The sequence below is a fragment of the Benincasa hispida genome, chromosome 12 (assembly GCF_009727055.1).
Source record: "Benincasa hispida cultivar B227 chromosome 12, ASM972705v1, whole genome shotgun sequence".
Lineage (NCBI taxonomy): Eukaryota > Viridiplantae > Streptophyta > Magnoliopsida > Cucurbitales > Cucurbitaceae > Benincasa > Benincasa hispida.
This window is the reverse complement of record NC_052360.1, coordinates 74571994-74593747: the sequence shown is the minus strand read 5'-3', so window position 1 is coordinate 74593747 and position 21754 is coordinate 74571994. Positions and strand designations below refer to the sequence as shown.

Sequence of the window (21754 nt, the reverse complement as noted above, 5' to 3'; positions counted from 1 at the left end):
TCTTGTAACATACTTTCTATTTTTTCAAAGTCTCACTCTCTCTCAAAATCTCGCTCTCACTCAAAATCTCGCTTTTTCAATGTTTGAACTTTGAACCTTGAACTTTGATATAATGTTTTATATATCATTGATATAATGATAAGAGCAGTAGCTCAATTATACATGTTTTGATACAATGTATAATATTGAACTTTGAACTTTGATAAAATTATTTTATACATGTTTTACATACATAAAAAATACATGTTTTTAAATACAGAAAAATACAATAAAAAATACATGTTTTATACACATAAAAAATACGGAGTGTTCGCCCATAATTGACACGCTAATTGCATCCTATATTCACTCATTTTCTCTTGAGTGATTATGGACGGATCAACACCAATCACTAGAAGTTCTAGTAATTTTATTGCAAAGATGCCACAATCAAGCGACCCATGTTGTATGTCGGCGTTCATAGGTCGCGAGATTTTCCAACGGGATGTGGATAGGTCCGACTTTGAATGATCCACGTCACAATAGTGAAGTAGGGATGGTACTGTGACAATCAATGGCTCCAACCAATTCACCAGCTTTGTCATTGGTGTATATGAAGAATGTGAATCGAACACAAATATATGGCCTCTATTAATGTCCATTGCAAGGACCATCCAGTGCTCACTGATATTCATTACCGTATACACGAAATCCACATCTGCCCATTTTACATCAAATTTACCGGTGATGTAGTCCTTGTACGTGTTTTCATCCCCCCATGCTAGGGCAACCTCCAGTCTCATCTTATTCTTTATTCGTTTAAATACCCCGTCACGAGCAATAAGGTGACTCTGCCAAATAAAATGAGAAGTTAAGTAACGAAATATACCATAGTAAAATGACTCTACACAACAAAGTATATCAAAATTTATCGTTACACCAATTGGCAAGATGGTGAACTTGTGTATGCACATGTCAGGTCGGGTATAAAATTTTTATTTCATAAAATGAAATAAAGTATTTATGATCTGCACAAAAAATTATCATGTCAGTAAAAGTACAAGATATCCAACTGTAAAGAAGTCAAGACTAGGAAATTTACATCGCACTCTACCCACGAACTCGGTTCAATCAATTCCTTGAAAATTTGCTTGGCAAGTGGTTTAAAGGAATTCTCTCGAACCTCGTTATCGGTATTCCCATCTGAGATCCAACCCATCATTTTCGTAAAGATATTAAGTGGAATGTCATGTGCTACATTGTATGCGATAATCGCTCTGGATAGTGACGTAGGCACACCTAGAAGAGGATACTTAACCACACTTTTCTTCTTTACTTAAGTTGGAGGTGTATATTTATCAACAACTTTCCTCTTACGAGTAGTTCTTCGATATTCCTACATAAACAGATAATAAAATATTACTCATCAAGAAATGTAAAAATATAAACAAAGATTACTGATCAATAAATTACTCATCAATGTAACTCCTTCTATGGTTGTAATAATACTAGAAGTTTCGACCTCTGGGATGTCAGACATGTCGGCCTCTTTATGTGGCATGGTGAGTAAGTCAGACATGACGACCTTTGTTTGTGGGACGTCGGCCTCTATAGGTTCTCTGTCAGTGGGTGATGTGGTGGTATCGAGCTCTAGAGGTGGGATGGGAATAGGTGAAGTGGTGGTATTTTGAGGCTCTACAGGGGGGATGGGAGTATCAGAGGCAGTCACATCAGTNTGTCAGCCTCTGGGATGTCAGACATGTCGACCTCTGTATGTGGCATGGTGAGTAAGTCAGACATGTCAGCCTCAGTATATGGGATGTCGGCCTCTATAGGTTCGACATCAGTGGGTGATATTGTGGTATCGGGCTCTAGAGGTGGGATGGGAATAGGTGAAGTGGTGGTATTTTGAGGCTCTACAGGGGGGATGGGAGTATCAGAGGCAGTCACATCAGTAGTATCGGGATCCCCATATGGGATGAGTGACCTTGTTGTCTCCTCATTCACCGTGGAACCCTTCAATTAGTAAAGTAAAATGATGAGTTCATAAACAAGTAAAAACTAAATATATAAATACATAAAATGATAGTAAATGCAAACTTTGCACATAGACTGGAACAGTGATAGAATGACCGACAATTTTCCTTTCATGTCTGTCATGCATTCTTCCATATTGGATACACGACTATCTAAACTCGATATACAACCATCCAACCTCGATAGGGAGATATCAATGGTCCGCCGGTACAAATAAATAGAATTGTTGGGATTGGCTCCCTCTTTGCGGGCAGCACACTTAGGACCTTCTTCATCCATAGATCACTCTCTATAGGAGTCTGCAAGATGGACATTAGGTGGGTTCAACTCATCTTCATCGCGTACGTCCCACACCACATCATGGAACATATCATCATTAGATGTGTATGTCCTTCCTTCCACCCTTCCACATTCAACATCCTCGTGCTCAGAATGCTCATGTTCATCCCCTCCCTCCACCCTTCCACATTCATCATTGTTACCTCCACGATGATCATCACCATCGCTTTTAGAACTACCCCCACTACTCGACCTATTGCCACTTTCAGCACTATCATCATTGGCACCTAGATCAAATATAGGTCGTCTGTCCATAGGGTATCCCAAAACTTCCTCTCAGCGTCAGTCATGACAATACCCTCTTTAACCTTTATCTGCATTAACAACCCAGTAAACTTAGTTAGTGTCAATTTAACAACCAAACAAACATATTATGCAAAGAGTAAACGTACGTTGTTAAACTCGAACATGTCTCTCTCGAGTACTTTGAAGGACACTGAGTGGGAGCATGACCATCGTAATATGTAAAGCAAAGCCACCTTGCTCCTTCGCTCTGCAATGTTTCCAGCTATCAATGTAGCTAGGATCTCGTATGTCCATACCTAAATAAAATTTAACATATATTAAGAACAATAGTAATGCTACATCAAACAACACGATTATTATGTTAAGCAAATTTACCTGGAATGCTTGTGAAAATTCACGCAAAGAGTACTTCACTACGTAATTTTTATTTCCTTTCATCTTCATCTTGTATAGACTACTCTTATCATTTAATGCAGTCTTTAGGGCATCGAGTGTCCTCTCCCAAATAATGGTACCCCAATCTAGACTGTTGTAGTATTCTAGATCCACTGTATTTTTCTGTTTGTTCTTTTCCATCATTGCAAACCTCCGTATAGTAGACTAATGTGATCTTCACAGCATCCTCGTCATTTTCAAACTCCAACTCCTTGTATTTTTCTTCTAGTAAACGGACATATAAGGTGTCCTTCGTCACTCGATTACCAAAATACTTTATTGTAAGTTCATACGAAGACCGCTCATTCTGATCAACTCGTATAGGAGATCACCACAAACTAATCATCAACAAAAAATCATCCTTAAAAAAAGTAACGACCTTACCACAAACAGAGAATGAGATTGAGTCAGATCTCATCCTCTTCACCTCTCTCAACAACATATGATGGATAATTGGGTTGTTAAACACCATGTTAACGTCTACAAATCGCGCAAAAACTATTCTCTTGAACATCTCTAACTGCCTTGAGGTAAGCTTCTCCTTCACAATCTTGTTCGCATAAGCAATGTGGGCAAAGTTCATTACTTAATCGTGAAATCGGTCGACTACGGGTATTCTGAAACATGTTGACATCTTAAATCACTCATGGATGGAATAAAGATTCAATCAATAAACTCCTTCAGAAAAAAATTGTAAAAAACATTCTGTTTAAGTCTCGGTATTACTCTCGTTGGCTTCGCTCTCACTGGTATTGCTCCCGCTGGCTTGGCTCTCACTGGCTTCGCTCTTGCTGGTATCACTCTCTCTGGTGTCGTTGTCTCTAGTAACTCTCACTTCTCTCGCTCACATTCTCTCTTTTTACTCGTCTTCAACCACATAACACATTGAAAACAAAAAAAAACAAACAAAAAAACCATAGGTTCACAGTATTTCTAAACCCCAGAACGATCCACCCTTTCTGGTGTCGCTCTTTCTAGTATCACTCTCGCCGATTTCACTCTTACTTATCTCACTTACAAACTCTTTTTACTCGTCTTCAACCACAAAACACATCGAAAACAAACAAAAAACAAACAAAAAAAACATAGGTTCACAGTATTTCTAAACCCAAAACGACCCACAAAGCCCCATTACCGATCAGTTTAAGACATTTTCAAGCACAGATTGAAAGATTTACCGATCAGATTCGATTTGTCGACGGTAGTAGAATTGTTTGCAAGCCTAAATGATGGATTCTAAAGAGTTTTTAGTTCATGAGCGATACGAAGCTATTACACTTGGGAAATTTGAATGAAGAGTTTTTAGTTTTGGTTGGTTTTCAGTAAAAGGGTAAGAAGACGAAGAGGTAAGGGCAATTTACGTAATTTGGTATGGCAATAATGTCAGTAGAGGGTCAATTGACATTATTTTTTAAAAAATGGGTCATTTGACATTTTGGACCCAAAAAATGGGTCATCCTTATAAATTTCCCAAAATAAAAGGGAGAATAAAAGCTTATTAAATGAATATTATAGTTTATAAAAGGATGAATAAGCAAGTAGCCTATTTTAATTGGAATTATTTGGAAGTAGTTTGAGGACATCAAGTTCAAACTTATATGTAGAACTAAAGTTCGAAATATCGATGTCGAAGGAAATGTCAAGATCCTGATTTTATAGAAATATCGATAGAAATTTTGGGAAACCTAATGGAAATTGATAGAAATTGTTATAATTAGTTAATGAAACTTTGATTGTGACATTATTAGACTCTATTTGACCATCTTTAATCATCAGTTCTATAAAGTAAGGCAATGTTTAGAGGTATAGTGTAAATATATGTGTCGATGCAAAACCAAAAATTTTAAAAAGAAATGGAAAAATAATTATAAACTAATATCAAATACTAATAATTAATTACAAAATTAAAAGGCGTGAAATGTTTACATACAAAATAATTGTAAATTATTTATTATAAAACCTACATGTCTAATACCAAAAAGATTACCTTGGAGCATCTAATTCAGAATCTTGATAATTATGGTAGAAACTACAATATTGCTCCTAGGTCTTCCTATATTGAAAATGTTGAAAATAGTTATTTAAACGAAAATGATAGGCTCATATGGCCAACATATAGACCTTATTTGTGGATACATCTCAATGATTTTTCTCCTTCAGATGGATAATAATTATTCGATGGAAAGTTAGGCTAGAAATTGTTATTGTCAAGTCTTAAAGGACCATCAGCATCTGAGTAAGAATAATTACCTTTACCATAATTTTGTTATGTACTACTACTGTTTATGATCATAGTTTTCTAAGTCTTTTTCTTGGAAATGAAAACTTTGGATGGTAAAAGAAGCAAAATTCACATTAATTCAATTTTGAGGTTAAATTATGTAAAAATACAATGGAAAAAGGTTTGAATGAAATTTAAAATAAATATATGTTATTTTTATCAATTTTGGTTTCTTAGAAATGAAAGCTTTGGATGGTAAAAAAAATAAAACTTACATTAATCTAATTTTGAGGTAAAATTATGTAAAAATTCAATGGAAAAAATGTTTGAATGAAGCTAAAAATAAATATATGTTATTATTTTTTCTCAATTTTGGTTTCATTGAAATAAAAGCTTTGGATGGTAAAAAACAAAACTTACATAAATTCAATTTTGAGGTGAAATTATACATTGATGTGTGAAGCTATACAATTTGTGTAATCAATTCAAGTCTATAAACTTAAACTTCCATTGAGCCTAATTACTTTTTAAAAAATCACGAAATTTTCATTGAAATTTCAATATTTCTCGAAATTTCGATGGGAATTTCGAGAATGGGGAAAAATCGAAATTCTCCCATATCAAAATTTCAAGCTAGTCACCGAAATGAGATTTCGACCAAAATTTTAACCTATGTGTAGAACCCTTAAATATGCATTGTGTTCAATATCATCATTATTTAGTACAATAATTATGGAGATGAGAGACCGAATCTTCAACTTCTGAAGAGAAAATTATGTTAATTACTATTGAGCTAAACTCATTTTGGCATAAGAATAATGTTTACTTTGGCTAAATTCACTTTGTCAATTATCATTGGGTTAAACTCAATACTAAAATTGTAATGTTATGTAATTAGTCCAATAGAATATATCCTAGAAAAAATGAAGGTTCAAGAAAATAATAACGGTAATTATTTTAAATAGCAAAAATACTAAAAGTATTTTCAAATATAACAAAATGATATTTCAATGGACAATAATATATTATTATATTTATAAAAAAAAAAAAAAATTTGTTGGCAGTTGCAATATCGGGTGGTTACGGATCCAAATTCGAATGAGAATAACGGGACCCCCAACGGTCACTTAGACAATAATACCAATTTTAATTTCAAATTAATAACTAAAAAGTAAAGAAACCCATAAGCTCTCCGCTCCAAATTTCCAATTTCCAGATCCTTTCTTTTTCGCTTTTCAAACCCAAATCTTCTTCTTCTTCTTCTTCTTCTTCTTCTTCTTCTTCTTCTTCTTCTTCTTCTTCTTCTTCCAAGTAATTTGAATTACATAGCAACAGAAGAGGGCTTGCGAATTACAGAGTGATGGGTTGCTTTTTTGCTTGCTTTGGTTCATTCAAAGATCCGAAACGCCTCAAGAATCATCACAAATCTTCTCATTCACACCACCCATCCACCATTCAGGTCCTAATCTTCTTTCTTTTCACCATTTCTCTACAAAACCCTAGAAATTTCACCCAACAATTTCGCTAATTTGGATTTTGGTTTGGTGCAGAGTAATGCGATTCCTAAACCCGCCCAATCTTCTGTTCCTACATTGCCTGACGACTCTAACAATAAATTCTTGCAATTGGTTGAACCTGGGTGAGTAGTTCATATTTCGATTGGTCATTTTATTCTTTTATTTGTTTATTTTTATTTATTTCCAATTTGGATTTGAAACTTTTTTTAAGAAAAACACGACTTAAAAGGGTTATTTTAACATGGAAATAGATGCAATGACTAATGTGTAAAAAGTAGAAGGAATATCATTTACTTAAAGTGATATTGACATGGAAATTGATGTGCATAGTTTGTTATGTAAATAAATTTTAACCGTATGTTTTGAGATGAAATAAATGAATGGTAACGATACATTTGATTATAGGTTTCAAAAGTTTAGCTTTGAGTTTAATTTTCTTTTGTAATTTTCTTTTAATTTCTAGGTAACAAAATGTTATTTTGTGCCCTTGAATTTCGAGTTTAGCTTTCTTTGTAGGTTTCAATATTTTACCCTTTTACTTCGACTTTCACTAATGATCATTTTTTTTATCTATGACATTAGTTTCTCGGTTAATTAATTTATGAAGTGAAAATTTTTAATTAACTTTAATAGCAATAAAAAGTTAGTGAAAACTAATTTTAACTTTTTTAAATTAACTAATAGACATTAATTCTAAGGACTAAAAATGAGTATGTTTGGGGTGTTTTGACTCATAGAATTCATATGTTAGTGTCAAATAACTCAACTAGTTTACACATTTATCGGGAAACTTTATCTTCACTGATTTCTTTCTTTTGCAAATTAATCGAAATATTCTATCTTACAACTTTGCACCCCAAACACAGATTTTCTAACTCCAACGTATTAAGTCTAAACTTCATAACTCAACCCAACGTCTCAGACACCCTTTTAGTATAAATTCAGGGTAACATTGTAACATTTCAAAACCTAGGTAGCAAAAGGAAACTAGACTCAAAACCAATAAAAAATATATTTTTTTGGGAGCAAAGTTCAACGATAAAAATAGAACTTTTTAGGAACATAATTGAAACCCTACTTCTCCCATTTTGGAACCCTCCAAATATTTGGTACAATTTAACCCCATATTTTTTCCTTTTACCATTTTGATTTTGATTTTTGGTTAGAAATAAGAATGATGTACCTTATGATCATAGGAATAGGCGTGATGGGTCAGAAATAACTTCTGTGAAACCCCATGAAGATGAGCATATTGCTTTACCCCAAGAAGATGCTGCTTCAGTTCACAGCAAAAAACAATGCCTGAAGAAGGAAGAAGAAAGTGTGGAAAAATCAAGCAAACCTGAATCTTCAACTGAAAATTTTGTTGTTCCTCTCAATCCCAACTTCAAATCATCTTTCCCTCCGATTCATCGATACATGAACTGTAAAGATAGTGATGATGAAGATGAGGTTTTTGATAGTCATCTTGCCAGTGATGAAAATGATGAATTTGGAATGGTTGAATCAATGAAGGAAGATTCTTCTGTGGCTGAAAGTTCAGAGAATGTTGGTAGGCTAAACCCAACAAATGTGAGGCATAGGACTGCTTATTTTTGCAATGTACTGAATCCAGTTGAGAATCTTTCTCAATGGAATGCTGTGAAATCAAAGAAGGAATTTCCATCAACACCTCAGAAAGAGAATGTGGAGTTAGAACAAGAATCAAGTGTTGAGGAATTCCCATACAGCAGTTCGAAGCCGAGTCGAGAAGTGTGTGTTGATGCCAGCCTTTCTAACTGGTTGGCTTCATCAGAAGCAACACCAGTCAGTAAGATTACTGCAACAATGGGTTTAGAAACCTTAGAAGCCACCATTACTCCAGTGAAAAGTGGGACATTGCAAGGATCGAGCTCGGTGAAAAGAATCGGCCGCGGCGAGATGCCTGAAGTTGGAAAAGTTCGTATGTATTGCAGGCAAGGAGTGAGTGATAAGGATCGTGATTCAGCTTCTTCATTTAAAGGAATACCGAATACAACTAGCAAGTATAGAGAGGTATAGATTTGAAGTAGGTATTTTAGGAATCTGTTTGGAATGAGTTTCTAAGCACTTAAAAAAGTGTTGTTAAGTGAAAAAAAAAAAAAAAAAATTTAAGCAAACAGATCCTTAGTGTACGATGTGTTGAATCTTCCGAACTAAGTTTGTTTTTTTGTTTGTGAGTGCAGGATAAGACAGTGAAGTGGCACTCTACACCATTTGAAACAAGGCTGGAGAGAGCTTTGAATAGTAGAGGAGTTGTAGCTTGAAGCTCTTGGAGCACTATTATTTGCTGTCAACTGTTTGATTTTCTTCTATTAGGTTGTGTAAAGTATATTTATTTGTTTGTAAATCAATCCACTGTTTTATTTTCTTCTATTGGTTGTGTATAGCCTGCTTATATTGATTTGTTTGTGAATCAGTTGCCCACTGTTTGTTTTAACCTGCTGGGCTGTATTTTCATACATTACTAGCTAAAAGGCTACTGCTGAAAGTGAAGTTCATTATGTTCTTGTATATTCATTCAAACAACAAAAGGCTACAGAGATATCTCACAACTTCAAACATTTGAACACGAATGAGGCAACCCAACAAAACGAAGTGAAAAGGGGAGCATCACAGAGCATGTCTAGCAATCAACTCCACATTGTTTGAGGACAGGACCAGTTTGCTTGGGCAGGAAGGGATCGATTCGCACCCAAACCAGTGAAAATATAGAAGCGAGAAGCACGGACCAAAGGACGACAATGGTGGGGGTCCTGTTTTGTTTTCCCATCAGACCCTTGAGGAAAGGATAGAGATGAACAATGACCCAGAAAGCAAAAAACAGCTTTCCAAATAGAGGACCCCATGAACCATAGCCATTGTTGATTGCATCTGAAACTCCAGCAACCACTCCCACCATGTTCAAGATTATGAGAGTGGTCGGCGGGATAAGGAGGGTTGTCCACTTGAAAAGATAGAGCTCTCCAAACTCGGTGTCTTCAGCAGCTTTTGCTGTAACTGTGAAGTTCGTGTCTACTCCACCAAGGACCTTGAGAAGGCCTTGGAACACTGCAAAAAGATGTGCAGATACACCACCAATCACCCAGAATTGCTCATTACGCCACAAGTCTTCAATACTCACTTCACTCCATCGAAGCTCCAGCACGGCCGTCGCAATGATGGAAATAAACAAGGCCATGAACCAGACGCTAGCCAAGTTCGTCAACTGCAGAAAACATGCTCATATTTTAGTGCTTGCAGATGAAGTTTTTTTTTTTTTTTTTTTTTTTTTGGATGATTGAGCAGAGATGCAACAAAAAAACAGTGTGAATCGCTTACAGTGGGGATAATGAATTTTCCAGTGAGAAGACAGACAGCAGGGATTGTGCAGTAAGCAAGCAATGGAATGGAAGTAAAAGGGTAAACAATAGTGTTGATGTAGGCAAGCCTCTCAAGCCATTTTAGCTTTCCTCCATAAGCATACCACAGCGGGCAGTGTCGGCTGAGGAAGATTTCAACAGAACCTAAAGCCCATCGCAAAACTTGGTGCAAACGATCCGAAAGATTTATTGGGGCCGATCCCTTGAAAGCTGGTCTCTGGGGCATGCAGTACACTGACTTCCATCCTCTACAATGCATCTTGAATCCAGTCAAAATATCCTCAGTGACAGAACCATAAATCCAACCTATCTGCAAAACAAACATATTGGTTTCACCAGGTAGTGTTAGTTAAATTCACATGGAGGTTTCGAAATAAAACAATATAAAAGCTAATGCCACGAACCTCTTTTCCCCATTCTGTTTTCTCTTCATAACCACAGCTTATCACATGGATGGCTTCTTTAACGAGTGATGTGCTGTTAGTCCCTTCTGGAAGACCTCCATCTTCCTTAAGGGTGGACGCAATGAAAACTGGTGACTGTCCGAATCTTTTCTCAAAATTCTTTTGCGACATGAGTGATGACTTCTCCAACTCATCATAACCTTCAAACCCTTCTTCAATCTCTTCAAGATCAAAAACTGGTCCAGGCGCTTTCCTTACATAACTCTTCCCCATCATTTTCTTCTTCTTGAACAGGCCTCCAAGCAAACCTCTTTCTCCTTTCCTCTTGGACTTCGATTTCCTCGAACCACCGCAGCAGCAGCAACACCAGGAAGGCCAGCAATCGCATGTCATCTTTGGCCTTTTCTCGGAGACTGGTGGTTCATATCCATATAAAGCCTGCCTGTTGAAGACACATCCTGTGCCAACATAAACTGGGCCTTGGATTCCATCTAGTCCTCGCATGTTGATCTGCGATTGTAATTAGTTACTCGATAACAATAGGTTTTAAACTGAATTGTTAATAACGTTAATCAACATTGCTGCTCAAAGAAATGACTAGTATGTCAAATGAACTACTGGCTTACATCAAAGAACACAATATTCCGATTAGCATATCTGTCATGACGATCAATACCATCAAATCTTTGAGGAAACTGAACATAGCAAAGTTTCTTTCCAAGCTGAGGGTCCATTAGAAAGCACATGGCTTCCCTTACAGCTTTGCTATTGTTGACGTAGTGATCACAATCCAGATTTAAGATGAATGGTGCATTTGTGAGGACTGCAGAGACTCGAACCTGTCAAACCCAATACAATGAGGTCCATTTTCATAGTCTTGCTTAAATCATTTGAAGCAGGAGAGGAAGCACTTACAAGAGCATTCATAGCACCAGCTTTCTTGTGGTGTTGATATCCAGGGCGTTTCTCACGAGAAACATATACAAGACGAGGCAACTCTTTACCTTCGACATCAAGTGCACCTTCACTTCCAAGATACACCTGCAACGCAGGAAACGTGTTGGGATTTTTGTCCAGTCGTTTGGAATATGGACTCAGATTTCAAGTTTTACAGATGAAATCTAGATTGAGATTGAGCAAAAAGCAAATGGTGGCTTGAGATGATATGGAGTTAAAAATGGCAAATGTTTTATCATTAGCCTTAATCGTGTGTGTGAAGAATTCTTGAACTTTAGATTCTCTAAATTGATATGAGCTTTTGAAAGTACAAAATTGAAGTTTTGATTTCTACATTAACTAATGAGTATCATACTTGGGAGGGCATAAAGAAGATGAAAGGTTAAACCTACAAACTTTGAAGGGAAAGCCAGAGTTAAAAACTTAAAGGTTTATGATGAAATCCTTTCAAGGAAAATACGGTTAAATTTCTATAAAAATAATGAAATCCACAATACTTAATAAAATAAATTTATGATGAAATTTAAAGGTTTAAAGGAAAATTTAAAGGTTTCAATTGCTATAAAAATGAAGCATAAAAAGAGATGAAAGGTACATTAGCGATGGCCTGATGGGCTAGTCCAAGAACAACCACACAAAACATGAATTTGTATTTTCAATATTATCGATAAAAAAGTATGTATAGAGTTAAATTTCATTAGCATAGAATAAATATGTAGTTTAATTTAAAATTTAAAATAAAGTAAGAAGTTTGAAAATTTTTACAATCAAAATATTCCAATGGAATTTTAAATATAATATACAAAAGTCACTCTTACTTCATATTAGGAAAAAAAAAAAAAAAAAAAAGCTGCATCATTTCTCAAAATAAATATTACATTTATGCTATCCATCGAAACTTACTAATTAAATTAATTTATATCATTAATAGAAATATTAAAAGAATATATATTTGCCAAAATGACCACAACTAAGTATGTAGTATCAACCTCGAGATTAGAGGTTCAATCCATAACCTCGCATATTGTCAAAAAAAAAAAATTAAAAAATTAAAAAAAATATATTTGAATAATTATTTTATATAATAAAAATCACATTTGTAATTAGAAACTAACATAAATAAGGTTAAATTACTAGTTGAATTATGAACTCTTAAGTTCGTGTCAAATAGGTTCTTAAAACTTTTGAAAAATGTGTAATAAGTTTTTGAACTTCCAATTTGTATTTCCTAAAAACTTTATAAAGAGTTCAATTAAGTCCCTAAACTTTTTTTGTCTAATAAGTCCTAGTGCTTTTGATATTGCTTTCAATATTGTGTATATCTAATAGGTCATTGAACTATTTAATAGTTTTAAAAATTTACAAATCTATTGGACACAAATTTGGATAGTTTGATGTTGTATTAGACACATTATATATATTGGATTAGTTCATTAAAAAAAAAAAAAAAAAAATGATGTTGAATAAGTAAGAGATTTTGTGAAAAAAAAAAAAATTGAAAATTTAGAAACCTATCGACATTTTTCATGTTAAACTTAAACATAAAAGTTTAGAGACCCATTTGACATTTTCTTTAGTTGAGAGCCTAGTAAACACCAAAATTGAAAGTTTGGGACCTACTTGACACATGTTAAAATCAAAGACTTAACACTAAACTTGTATATTAATGGATAGATAATACATCTCTTTGGAACTAAAAATAGATAATGTTAATAATGGTATGTAGTATATGGGGAGGAAAAATTGAAGGTTAGTACTAAAATTGAGAGGATTTGTAGTAGCATAAAAATGGTGGACCTGTATCATGCCAGGATGATCACGGGTAAGGTTTCCAGGCCATGGAGTCCCATCTTGCATAACCCATCCCTCTTCTGGTTTCTTCTGAGCCTTCGCCACCAACGCATTGATCCTCACCTTGAACTCTTCGTATTCCCTCTGCCCCCAAAATAACCACAAATTCAGTTTCAATTTACAATCAAAATCAATCAATCAATCAATCCATTAATCAAATCAAATCTTACCTTCATTGCCCTCCTCTCCTTCACAAAGCTAGGCAACACCTTATCCTTCAAGTAATCCATCTTCTGTGAGAAGTAAAACTCCGGAGCCCTAGGTTCGACACTGAACTTCTTGCAAAACGGCACCCATCTCCGAGCAAACTCCGCAGTCTCCGCCAGCGTGTCGAACAGCAGCATCGACGCTCCATCGTCCGACACGTAGCAGCTCACCTTATCCACCGGATAGTCGACCGAGAGGATGGAGAGGACGGTGTTGGCGGTTATGATCGGTGGTTCTTTCAGAGGATCCACCGTGCTGACGAAGAAGTCGATCGGTGCGAGGCGGTTTGGCTCGCCGTCGCGCTCGAACCGCATGGAAAGGCGGTCGAGGTAGGTTTCGCGGTTGATTGGAGCCCATTTGGGGAACTGATCGAGAATCCAGGAGAAGCCGAACCAGATTTCACAGATGACGGAGATCAGCCACAAGGGGAAGGCGTCGTACGCCGGAGTAAGGATTCGGAAGCGGAAGAAGAACGCAAGAATTACGAGGCGGAGGACTATGACTATACGATATGGACTGATTTTGCTTGACGATATCGGAAGTTTCCGCCATAGCGGCTGCCGGGCTTCTGCCAATCTGCCACTCAAATTCTTTTCTAATTACAAATAAAATTAAGGGCTAAATTGCAAAAACTAAAATTATTCATACATTCTTGTAAGAAAGTTATAGTATCACACATCACTTTTATAAATATTTCAAAATTATTATTAGAGTAAAATGGACTTTGCTAACAAGAGTGTAGCTCAACTGATATCATACAAGAGTGTAGCTCAACTGACATCATACTGTTGATACTATCAACCTCGTGTTTGAGGTTCGATTCTCAACAAGTGAAGTGGTGACCTAAAATAGTATGGTGAAGTTTGAGTCCCAATTTAGTTATATGCGCAATATTTTAAATTCTAATTTCATCCAATATTTAAAATATTGATAATTTTGAGACATTTAAATATATAAAAAAAATTAAGGTTAATATTGCAACTTTTGGAAGAATAAGAGTATTTTTTAAAAAAATGACAAAATTGAAAATTTATTTTCAATAAGTTAGCTTATAATTAATGTTAACTTACCAACTTTAATCCTTAAAGTTTTAAATTTGTGTAAAATAAGTAGTGAAAATTGGCTCCTTTAGAGCATGTGTAATAAATTCTTAATCTCACAATTTTGGTTTTATTAAGTTTCTAAGTATTCAATTTCGTGTCTAATACATCTTTTAACTTATTCAAACAGTTTTTTCCTCTCATGAAACTATATAACATAAAATTGAAACCTTAATGTCCTATTAAACAAAAAAAAAAAAAAAAATTATGTCTAATAAATTTGTTAATTTAAAAAATGTCTAATATAACACGGACTTGTTAATACAAATAAGATGTTCAATAACCTAATTCATATTTTTTGAAATTTAGAGACCTGACTGATACAAATAAAAAAAGTTGAATATCTACAAATACTTTTTTAAAATTTTAAAATCTATTAAACACAAATTTGAAATTGAGGTTTTTATACATATAACCCAATCATAAAAGTGTTAATGCATAATCACTCATTCTTCGCAAACAAATGAAAACTAATCTTATACCAATGTCACATAGCATTATCGTGTTAGGGACGCAAAATAATCGGAGCCCTAACATGATATTCATTCCAATTGTGGCTTTTTTTAAGAAAATCAACTATTGTTTTTTTAAAATCAACCATCGACCAAATCGGTGATTAAAAATAAAAAGTCACATTAGGGCTCCGATCATTTCGCAAAGGATGAGATATCCCTAATACGATAATGGATAGTAGAGTGCTCTATGACATAGACAGAAGATTAGTTTTTACTGATTTTTTAGATAATTGGAATTGGGTCATCTGTACAAAAATCGGTTTGAAATTTCATAAACCAAATTTAGGAATGAAAATGAAAATTAAGTGGTGTTCATTTGCTTACAAGTAGTCATCTTCTTCTTGATCATTGTTACTTCCATCCTCTTTGTTCCCCAAACCTCTCTTCTCTTGCCTCACTTTCCATTTATCAATTCTCTCCTTCCATTCTGCACTTCCATAACCTTCCTTCTCCCCATCCATATCTTTCCCATTCACTGCACAAATTCCATAACCAAATCATCATCTCAACATCCAAAATTCCAAATTATTAAACCAAAAACACAGCACCCTGGATTAGCATTATACCACTTCCGGCAACTGAGAACGAATTCTGTGCATTTCTTTGCCAATTCTGTTCGTTGTAGCCAGTGTTTTCCTGGACACCATAAAAAACCCACAAATTCCTTTTAACTTACTCTGTTTTTACTCTGTTTTTTACTCTCAAAATCAATTCTACGTTACCGAATGATTAGGCTGTTTTGTTTGAAATTCGTCATTGTTGTGGTGTTTAATGGGGAATTCGTCATCAAAATCATCTGCATCGTCACCTTCTTCGTCGTCGCCAATCACTCTGGATGAGCCTATACAATGAGAAAAACAGAGAAATGATGTGTGCTCTAAGTATTTGGAGATGTAGTCGCATTTTCTATCTAATTAATAATGATTTTTACTAGTTTCTTCTACAAATTGATGGTTCTGGAAAGTATCAAATATTTATATAATTAAATTTAATTTAAAATATTATTTTAATCCTTATATTTTAAAGTTGATTTAATTTTAGTCTTAATTTAATCTCAAATATTCAACTTTAGTTTATGTATTTTTTATGAATCTTATATTTACACCCTACGGTTTGTCTATTGTGATTTTTTAAAAAAAATTTGTTATTTGTTAATATTTTTACTATAGATTATGAAAATATAATCACGTATTTCCTTTTATAAAAACCATTATTATTATTTAGTCAATTTCAATAAACATTAATAAGGACTAAATTTAAGATATATTTATAGTATATAGACTAAAATTGAACATATCCCAAAGAACTTAAGATCAAAATAGTATTTCAATCTTAAATTTATAATTATGAGCTTAAATTTTTGGGTTGATGGGTAATTCTAAAAGTATAATCATAATAAAAGGAGGGGAAAAAAAAACGAAGGTGAAGTGTACCTTTGTGACGTTTGTAGCGAGTGTTGCACTGGGGACAACACTTGTTGCCTTCGCTCCTTTCATACTCATAACAAGGGCGGCAAACAGGGAAATTGCACACAAGACATGCAACAAATACTTTTCCATCCTCTTTAAGTCCTATTTCATCACTGCAAACTCGACATGTTTTCGAGGATAGTGGAGGTCCACAAAAACTCTACGCATATATAGCACTGAAGCTTAGAGACTTATTAAAAAAAAACTTTTAAAATAGACAGACTAAAAATATAATATAAGTAAATGATAAAATTATAACGTTCGAAAAGAGTGAAATGAAGGAATGATATGTGACCTCATCGGCAACGTGGGGATAGTGTTGGGAACCAGTGACCAAGCCGGCCATATCTTTGGAGACAGGCCAAGACCAAAACCAATGTCGATGCTGATGCCGATGTCAAGAAAGGAGGGGAGATAGAGAGCAAAAGGAAGAAAGGGGTAAGAGTTTGTATTAAAGGGTTGAGTGTGAGAAATGAAAGAATATGCAAGAAATTAGAAGGATGGTATGAAATAAAACAGAAAGAGGTACTACACCAAACTGTGAGTTGGGAAGTCATGGGTTGGTTTTGAGTTAAAAAGAAGTCAAGTCAGGTAGTGATAGGTGAGAGAGGGATGGTTGGTTTCATTTTGGTTCAAATTTGCTTTGCCTTGCCTTCAATTCAAAGGAGCCTCTCTATATCTATATTGTGCATCTGTCTGCATCATGTACAATGTTATACATATATATAACATTTCTCTTGGGAAGATAGGGAGCAACTTAGGTGAGATCTAATATGAAATATCTATGCAATTTTCTATTCACACATAGGAGTTGGGCCATTAGATCATCATCTTGGCTCGAACATATATTTAGATTCGATTATGTATGTTACTTGCGCATTTGGAATAACATATAGAATTTTTTTTTTTAATATATATATATTTTTTGTAGGTATATATGAGAAATGAATAATTTAAAGTGAACTTTGTATGCCTTTTTGAATGATTTTGTATGATCAAAAGCATTTTTTTTATGAATATCTTAATATTAAAAAAACACTTTAAAAAACGTGGATTAATTTACAAGGTATCTTTTAATAAACTAAAGTATCCAAAAAAGACTTTTCATTCATTGGATTATACAAATCGGTCTGTGGATTGCTTTTCTAGTTTACTTAAGTATCACATAATACTAACGTCTAGTTTTATTTCTAGATGGATGTGGGCTAAGTGAAGAATTTAAAATAAAAAATACTAACAAAGTATAGCAAGAGAATTTATGAAAAAACTGTTGTAGCAATTTGATTTTGCAAATTAAAATTATAGATCAATTGACTTGGCAGTTTCAATTCTCTCCGAGTACAATTAGTCATCAACCCAATTAAGAAATCAATATTTCTATTTAATTTTATTTACAAACGAGGCCGTGAGTCTACTTTTTTAGGCAACTTCTAAAATAATTCTACATCTCTCAATCTTACAACTTTTAAATCGACTCTTGAACATAAGATTTAAAATACACAATTAATTTAGGATGTATTTGACTTAACTAAAATAAGTTGTTTAAAAAAATTGAAATGTTAATTTAAATAAAAACAACTTTTTTTTTTTTTTTGCAAAATATCTCTCTCTAATCAGTATGAACAAACCCTCAAACTAGAATTAGATTTTTTACCCATGAATAACAGAAACATCCTATACTTGCAGCCTACTACTTCTCCTTGTCATTTAGGAGCCTACTATAGCTCACTCCATCAACAAAGCACCAAATATATATACAACTATTTATATATACAATTAAGTTTTCTACTATATCTATTATTTGCTATAGTAATTACTATTTTTCACTCCTCTATTTTCATCTTTGATATCATGTTCGACTAAAATAATATACACCAAACACTATTACAACTCATTGACTAGTATAATCCACTAATTATAATAACTAACTCAACATCCCAAACGTCCCCTAATCATTTACCTCAATACCAACCATTCCAACCAATCAACCACAAAAACCTCTTCTGAAAATGTCACCTAACCTAACCTCAAAATCATCCTACCAATAAATTATTATTTCTAAAATAATAATAATAATGTACCTCAATTTTTTAACATCTTATTCACAATATTCTCAAGAATTTTATGGTAACTGTCCATCTTCATGGATTGATTTAGAATGGAACCTTGGTATTCAATTTCCCCATGACATCGAAATTAACATAAGAAATGTAATTCACATTTCCATAAGATCAAGATCTCGAGATCAACATTTTAAACTGTGAACGGGACTATTTAGATGTGAACAAACATACAACTTTTTATCATCGAACACCACTGAACACCAGATTCCCTACAAGAGCAAGCAAGAACGACACAACTTTCTAATACTTCTTCCGATAATAACGTTATAAAACTTGCATCCTTCGTATCTATAAGCGAAAACTGCAAAAGTTCACATAAAAGAAAGGAGCAAAAAGCAACGTTATAAAACTTGAGCAATCCATTAAGATTAAGAAACCTCAAAATTGAACCTGCACCTGTGTCTAACAAAGCAGGAGCAAACCCAACCAAAAGAAGACTAGAAGAAAATCTTAAACATGGCACGACCTATAATGGCTTTGGCTATACTCTCAGACGATGGCATTCGCAGCACTTGCAATCCTCGGCCAGAGATCAGCACATTCCTTTCCTATGGGGCCAGTAATAGCCGAACCTGCAAGCAAATGCACAATCGTTATAAATCTTCGTCTGCCTGTTGCCAGCACCATGAAATAGGGAACGGGTGCTATCCAACCGAAACACATACAGAGTTCACCAAGAATAGTAAGCAGGTTTCATCAAAGACAATTGTTCTTTATTTACGAAATAAGCAGAGCCCTAACTAGCCAAAGCTTCACATTCTCAACCCTGAATTGCCTTCAAATTTCAAATTCTTCAGGATAATTACCATCTTCTGTGACATGTCTCGAATTTAAAAACATACTATACTCACAGACCAGGAAGCCATTGCATTCTAAGCTGACCCAAACAGTCATTGGAATAAAAATAAAATAACAAAAATACATATTTAGAAAAATAAATAAACATTACCTTTCATCTCGCCCTTGGGATTGACAATAACACCAGCATTATCTGGGGGAAAAAAAATACAATACAAATAAGAAAAGCACAAGAACAAGTTGTAATGGTGGTAAGAATTTACATTGGAAACCAGTACAATCATCCTATTCGCAACTTCACATCAATAGTCCAGCTAACTTCTAGATCAAAAAGGGTAGAAATGCATTACTTCCCCAGCCAACATTAAGACAGAAACAAAGACTCTAAATTACAACGGCAAAGTCTCAAAAGAAAACCATGTCCAATTTCTAAAAGAGAATTGTTGATTAATGCAGACAAAGAACAGAAACCGTCATAATGGGATCCTCATCAAAGCCAATCAAACTGAATCAAATTACCAAATAAAAGGCAGTAGCACAATCAAACTGAATCAAATTACCAAATAAAAGGCACTAGCAATCTTTCTTATAAACTTTGACAAATAAGTAAACTAATCTTTCTACAACCTTACAAGTTGCAAGTTCCAACGAAGCAAATTCACACATTCTAGAAGTTGAATATACTGAAAAAAAAAAAAAAAGTTGACCAAGTTGTAAAATGGCGTCTTAACACAATGCTCATCAATCAAATGGGCAAACCATAAAAATATAGTTTGGAAAAATTTTCAAAATGGGCAACTTATTTCCATATAAGAAAAAAAAAACAAGAAAGACACTACAAGAATAAAGCAAAAGACCTTCATTAAAAAAAGTCATTGAACACTAGGCAGCCAAATTTTGATTGAATTTTCACACGCTCATGAGATAAACGACCATCCCAGCAGCGAAGAGAAAGATCAAATTAAGAATTGCAAGTTAAACCTACAAATTACACCGATAACCCAACAATTAATATCGTCAATACTCCTAATTCAACCCCGAAATTCAAGATCATCCTCGATCCAATTTACCGCTGCCTAATGGAGGAAAACAAAACAAACAAGCAAGCAAACAAAAGCGCCAAAAAAGCAAATAGGAAAAGGATGGAAGTAGGTAAAACCTTCGAAATACATGAAGACACCGTCCTTTCGGCGCCATGGCTTGCGCTGCCTAACAATAACAGCAGGCAAGACCTTCTTCCTGAGATCAGGCTTCCCTTTCTTGACGGTGGCCATAACCATATCACCAACACATGCGGATGGCAACCTATTGAGGCGACCTTTGATCCCTTTCACTGAAATGATGTAGAGATTCTTAGCTCCCGTGTTGTCTGCACAGTTGACAGTAGCAGCCACTGGAAGACCCAGTGACATCCGAAACTTGTTCCCTGCAGATCCTCCCCTTCCTGTGATAGCAATCAAATTAGTTCCAGCATAGCCATTAGATGATACAAACGACAAAGCAAGTTCATTTTGAATAATGAGACGCCATGCGAGAACAAGGAGTAATGGAGAAGAAGAAGAGTACCTCGCTTCGACATTGTTGATGAACTTTGGCTTCTCTCCCGCGGCCGCTATAACTGAAGCATTACCATTAGTTTTATATGCTTTACGCCACATTCAGAGCTCTAGGGTTTTGGGTTGCTATGAAAGTCGGGTATATTTACATAAATACCCCCACAAACTATAGGTTTTTTCTTATAAATGCCCCTCCTTGCATTATGACGTCAAAACAGTTCCTACTTTTAAAAGGTTTGTATTTATATTTAGGGTAAAAAAAATATTTTTGGTCTTGAGTTTTGAATAATAAGTGTATTTAGTTATTGATATTTTAAATGGGTCAATTCGGTTCTGAATTTTTAAAGATAGGTTTAAAATATCTATTTTAATATTAAAAAATTTGTAAATGCTAACGTGGCAAGATAACATGGAAAAAATATTTTTTTAATACTTACCTTTCTTTCTCCCTCCTCGCTTTTGTTCTCTCCCTCATTCTACATTAACGGACCCTCTCCTTCTCACTTATTCTCCCGCCACTATCAATGCCGAAATTTATCCCCAATTTGAAAATTTCCAACCATGAGATGTTGGACTATTCACACACCCATCGCCTAATTAGGTACTTCCTTCTTCATAAT

General features: G+C 34.5%; 3 protein-coding genes across 7 annotated transcripts; 1 reads left to right on the top strand and 2 right to left on the bottom strand.

The window, feature by feature from the left end:
- The first annotated feature begins 6378 nt into the window (after positions 1–6378).
- Positions 6379–9168, top strand: LOC120067313 (protein JASON-like). Of its 3 annotated transcripts, XM_039018871.1 has the most exons (5): positions 6416–6503; positions 6534–6716; positions 6808–6896; positions 7971–8808; positions 8979–9168. In XM_039018871.1, exons 2-5 carry the CDS (start codon positions 6618–6620, stop codon positions 9057–9059), a joined length of 1107 nt encoding a protein of 368 aa, XP_038874799.1. In that variant the 5' UTR covers positions 6416–6503; positions 6534–6617; the 3' UTR covers positions 9060–9168. The 3 variants fall into 3 exon arrangements, with proteins under 3 accessions (XP_038874800.1, XP_038874798.1, XP_038874799.1); XM_039018872.1 differs by having other exon boundaries at positions 6379–6716; positions 7977–8808; XM_039018870.1 differs by having other exon boundaries at positions 6388–6716.
- Positions 9169–9272: 104 nt separating this feature from the next.
- Positions 9273–17249, bottom strand: LOC120067312 (cellulose synthase A catalytic subunit 4 [UDP-forming]). The gene is made up of 12 exons (XM_039018869.1): positions 16953–17249; positions 16622–16817; positions 15911–16029; positions 15755–15824; positions 15513–15663; positions 13537–14149; positions 13313–13450; positions 11474–11599; positions 11185–11397; positions 10559–11068; positions 10114–10464; positions 9273–10000 (listed from the first exon to the last, which is right to left on the bottom strand). Exons 1-12 carry the CDS (start codon positions 17001–17003, stop codon positions 9419–9421), a joined length of 3120 nt encoding a protein of 1039 aa, XP_038874797.1. The 5' UTR covers positions 17004–17249; the 3' UTR covers positions 9273–9418.
- A 1604-nt stretch (positions 17250–18853) lies between these two features.
- Positions 18854–21272, bottom strand: LOC120068378 (60S ribosomal protein L23). 3 transcript variants are annotated; one of them, XR_005479183.1, is made up of 5 exons: positions 21145–21272; positions 20738–21022; positions 19730–19771; positions 19177–19352; positions 18854–19081 (listed from the first exon to the last, which is right to left on the bottom strand). XR_005479183.1 is itself a non-coding variant. In XM_039020128.1 (5 exons), the coding sequence occupies exons 1-4, from the start codon at positions 21155–21157 to the stop codon at positions 19270–19272; spliced, it is 423 nt and encodes a 140-aa protein (XP_038876056.1). In that variant the 5' UTR covers positions 21158–21272; the 3' UTR covers positions 18854–19081; positions 19247–19269. The 3 variants fall into 3 exon arrangements, 2 of the variants coding, with proteins under 2 accessions (XP_038876056.1, XP_038876055.1); XM_039020128.1 differs by having other exon boundaries at positions 19247–19352; XM_039020127.1 differs by having other exon boundaries at positions 18854–19352.
- Between the last annotated feature and the right edge of the window lie 482 nt (positions 21273–21754).

Excerpts from the sequence above, each read along its gene's own strand:
- LOC120067312 (XM_039018869.1), bottom strand. The coding sequence starts at position 17,003 with ATGGCCGGCTTGGTCACTGGTTCCCAACACTATCCCCACGTTGCCGAT. Across the intron at positions 16,818-16,952 it reads ATCCCCACGTTGCCGATGAG|AGTTTTTGTGGACCTCCACT; the intron begins GTCACATATCAT and ends ATATATGCGTAG. Across the intron at positions 10,001-10,113 it reads GAAAATTCATTATCCCCACT|TTGACGAACTTGGCTAGCGT; the intron begins GTAAGCGATTCA and ends TGTTTTCTGCAG.
- LOC120068378 (XM_039020127.1), bottom strand. Across the intron at positions 19,772-20,737 it reads TGTCTTCATGTATTTCGAAG|ATAATGCTGGTGTTATTGTC; the intron begins GTTTTACCTACT and ends TTTTTCCCCCAG. Across the intron at positions 19,353-19,729 it reads TCCCAAGGGCGAGATGAAAG|GTTCGGCTATTACTGGCCCC; the intron begins GTAATGTTTATT and ends ATTTGCTTGCAG.
- LOC120067313 (XM_039018870.1), top strand. The coding sequence starts at position 6,618 with ATGGGTTGCTTTTTTGCTTGCTTTGGTTCATTCAAAGATCCGAAACGC. Across the intron at positions 6,717-6,807 it reads ACCACCCATCCACCATTCAG|AGTAATGCGATTCCTAAACC; the intron begins GTCCTAATCTTC and ends GGTTTGGTGCAG. Across the intron at positions 8,809-8,978 it reads CAACTAGCAAGTATAGAGAG|GATAAGACAGTGAAGTGGCA; the intron begins GTATAGATTTGA and ends TTGTGAGTGCAG.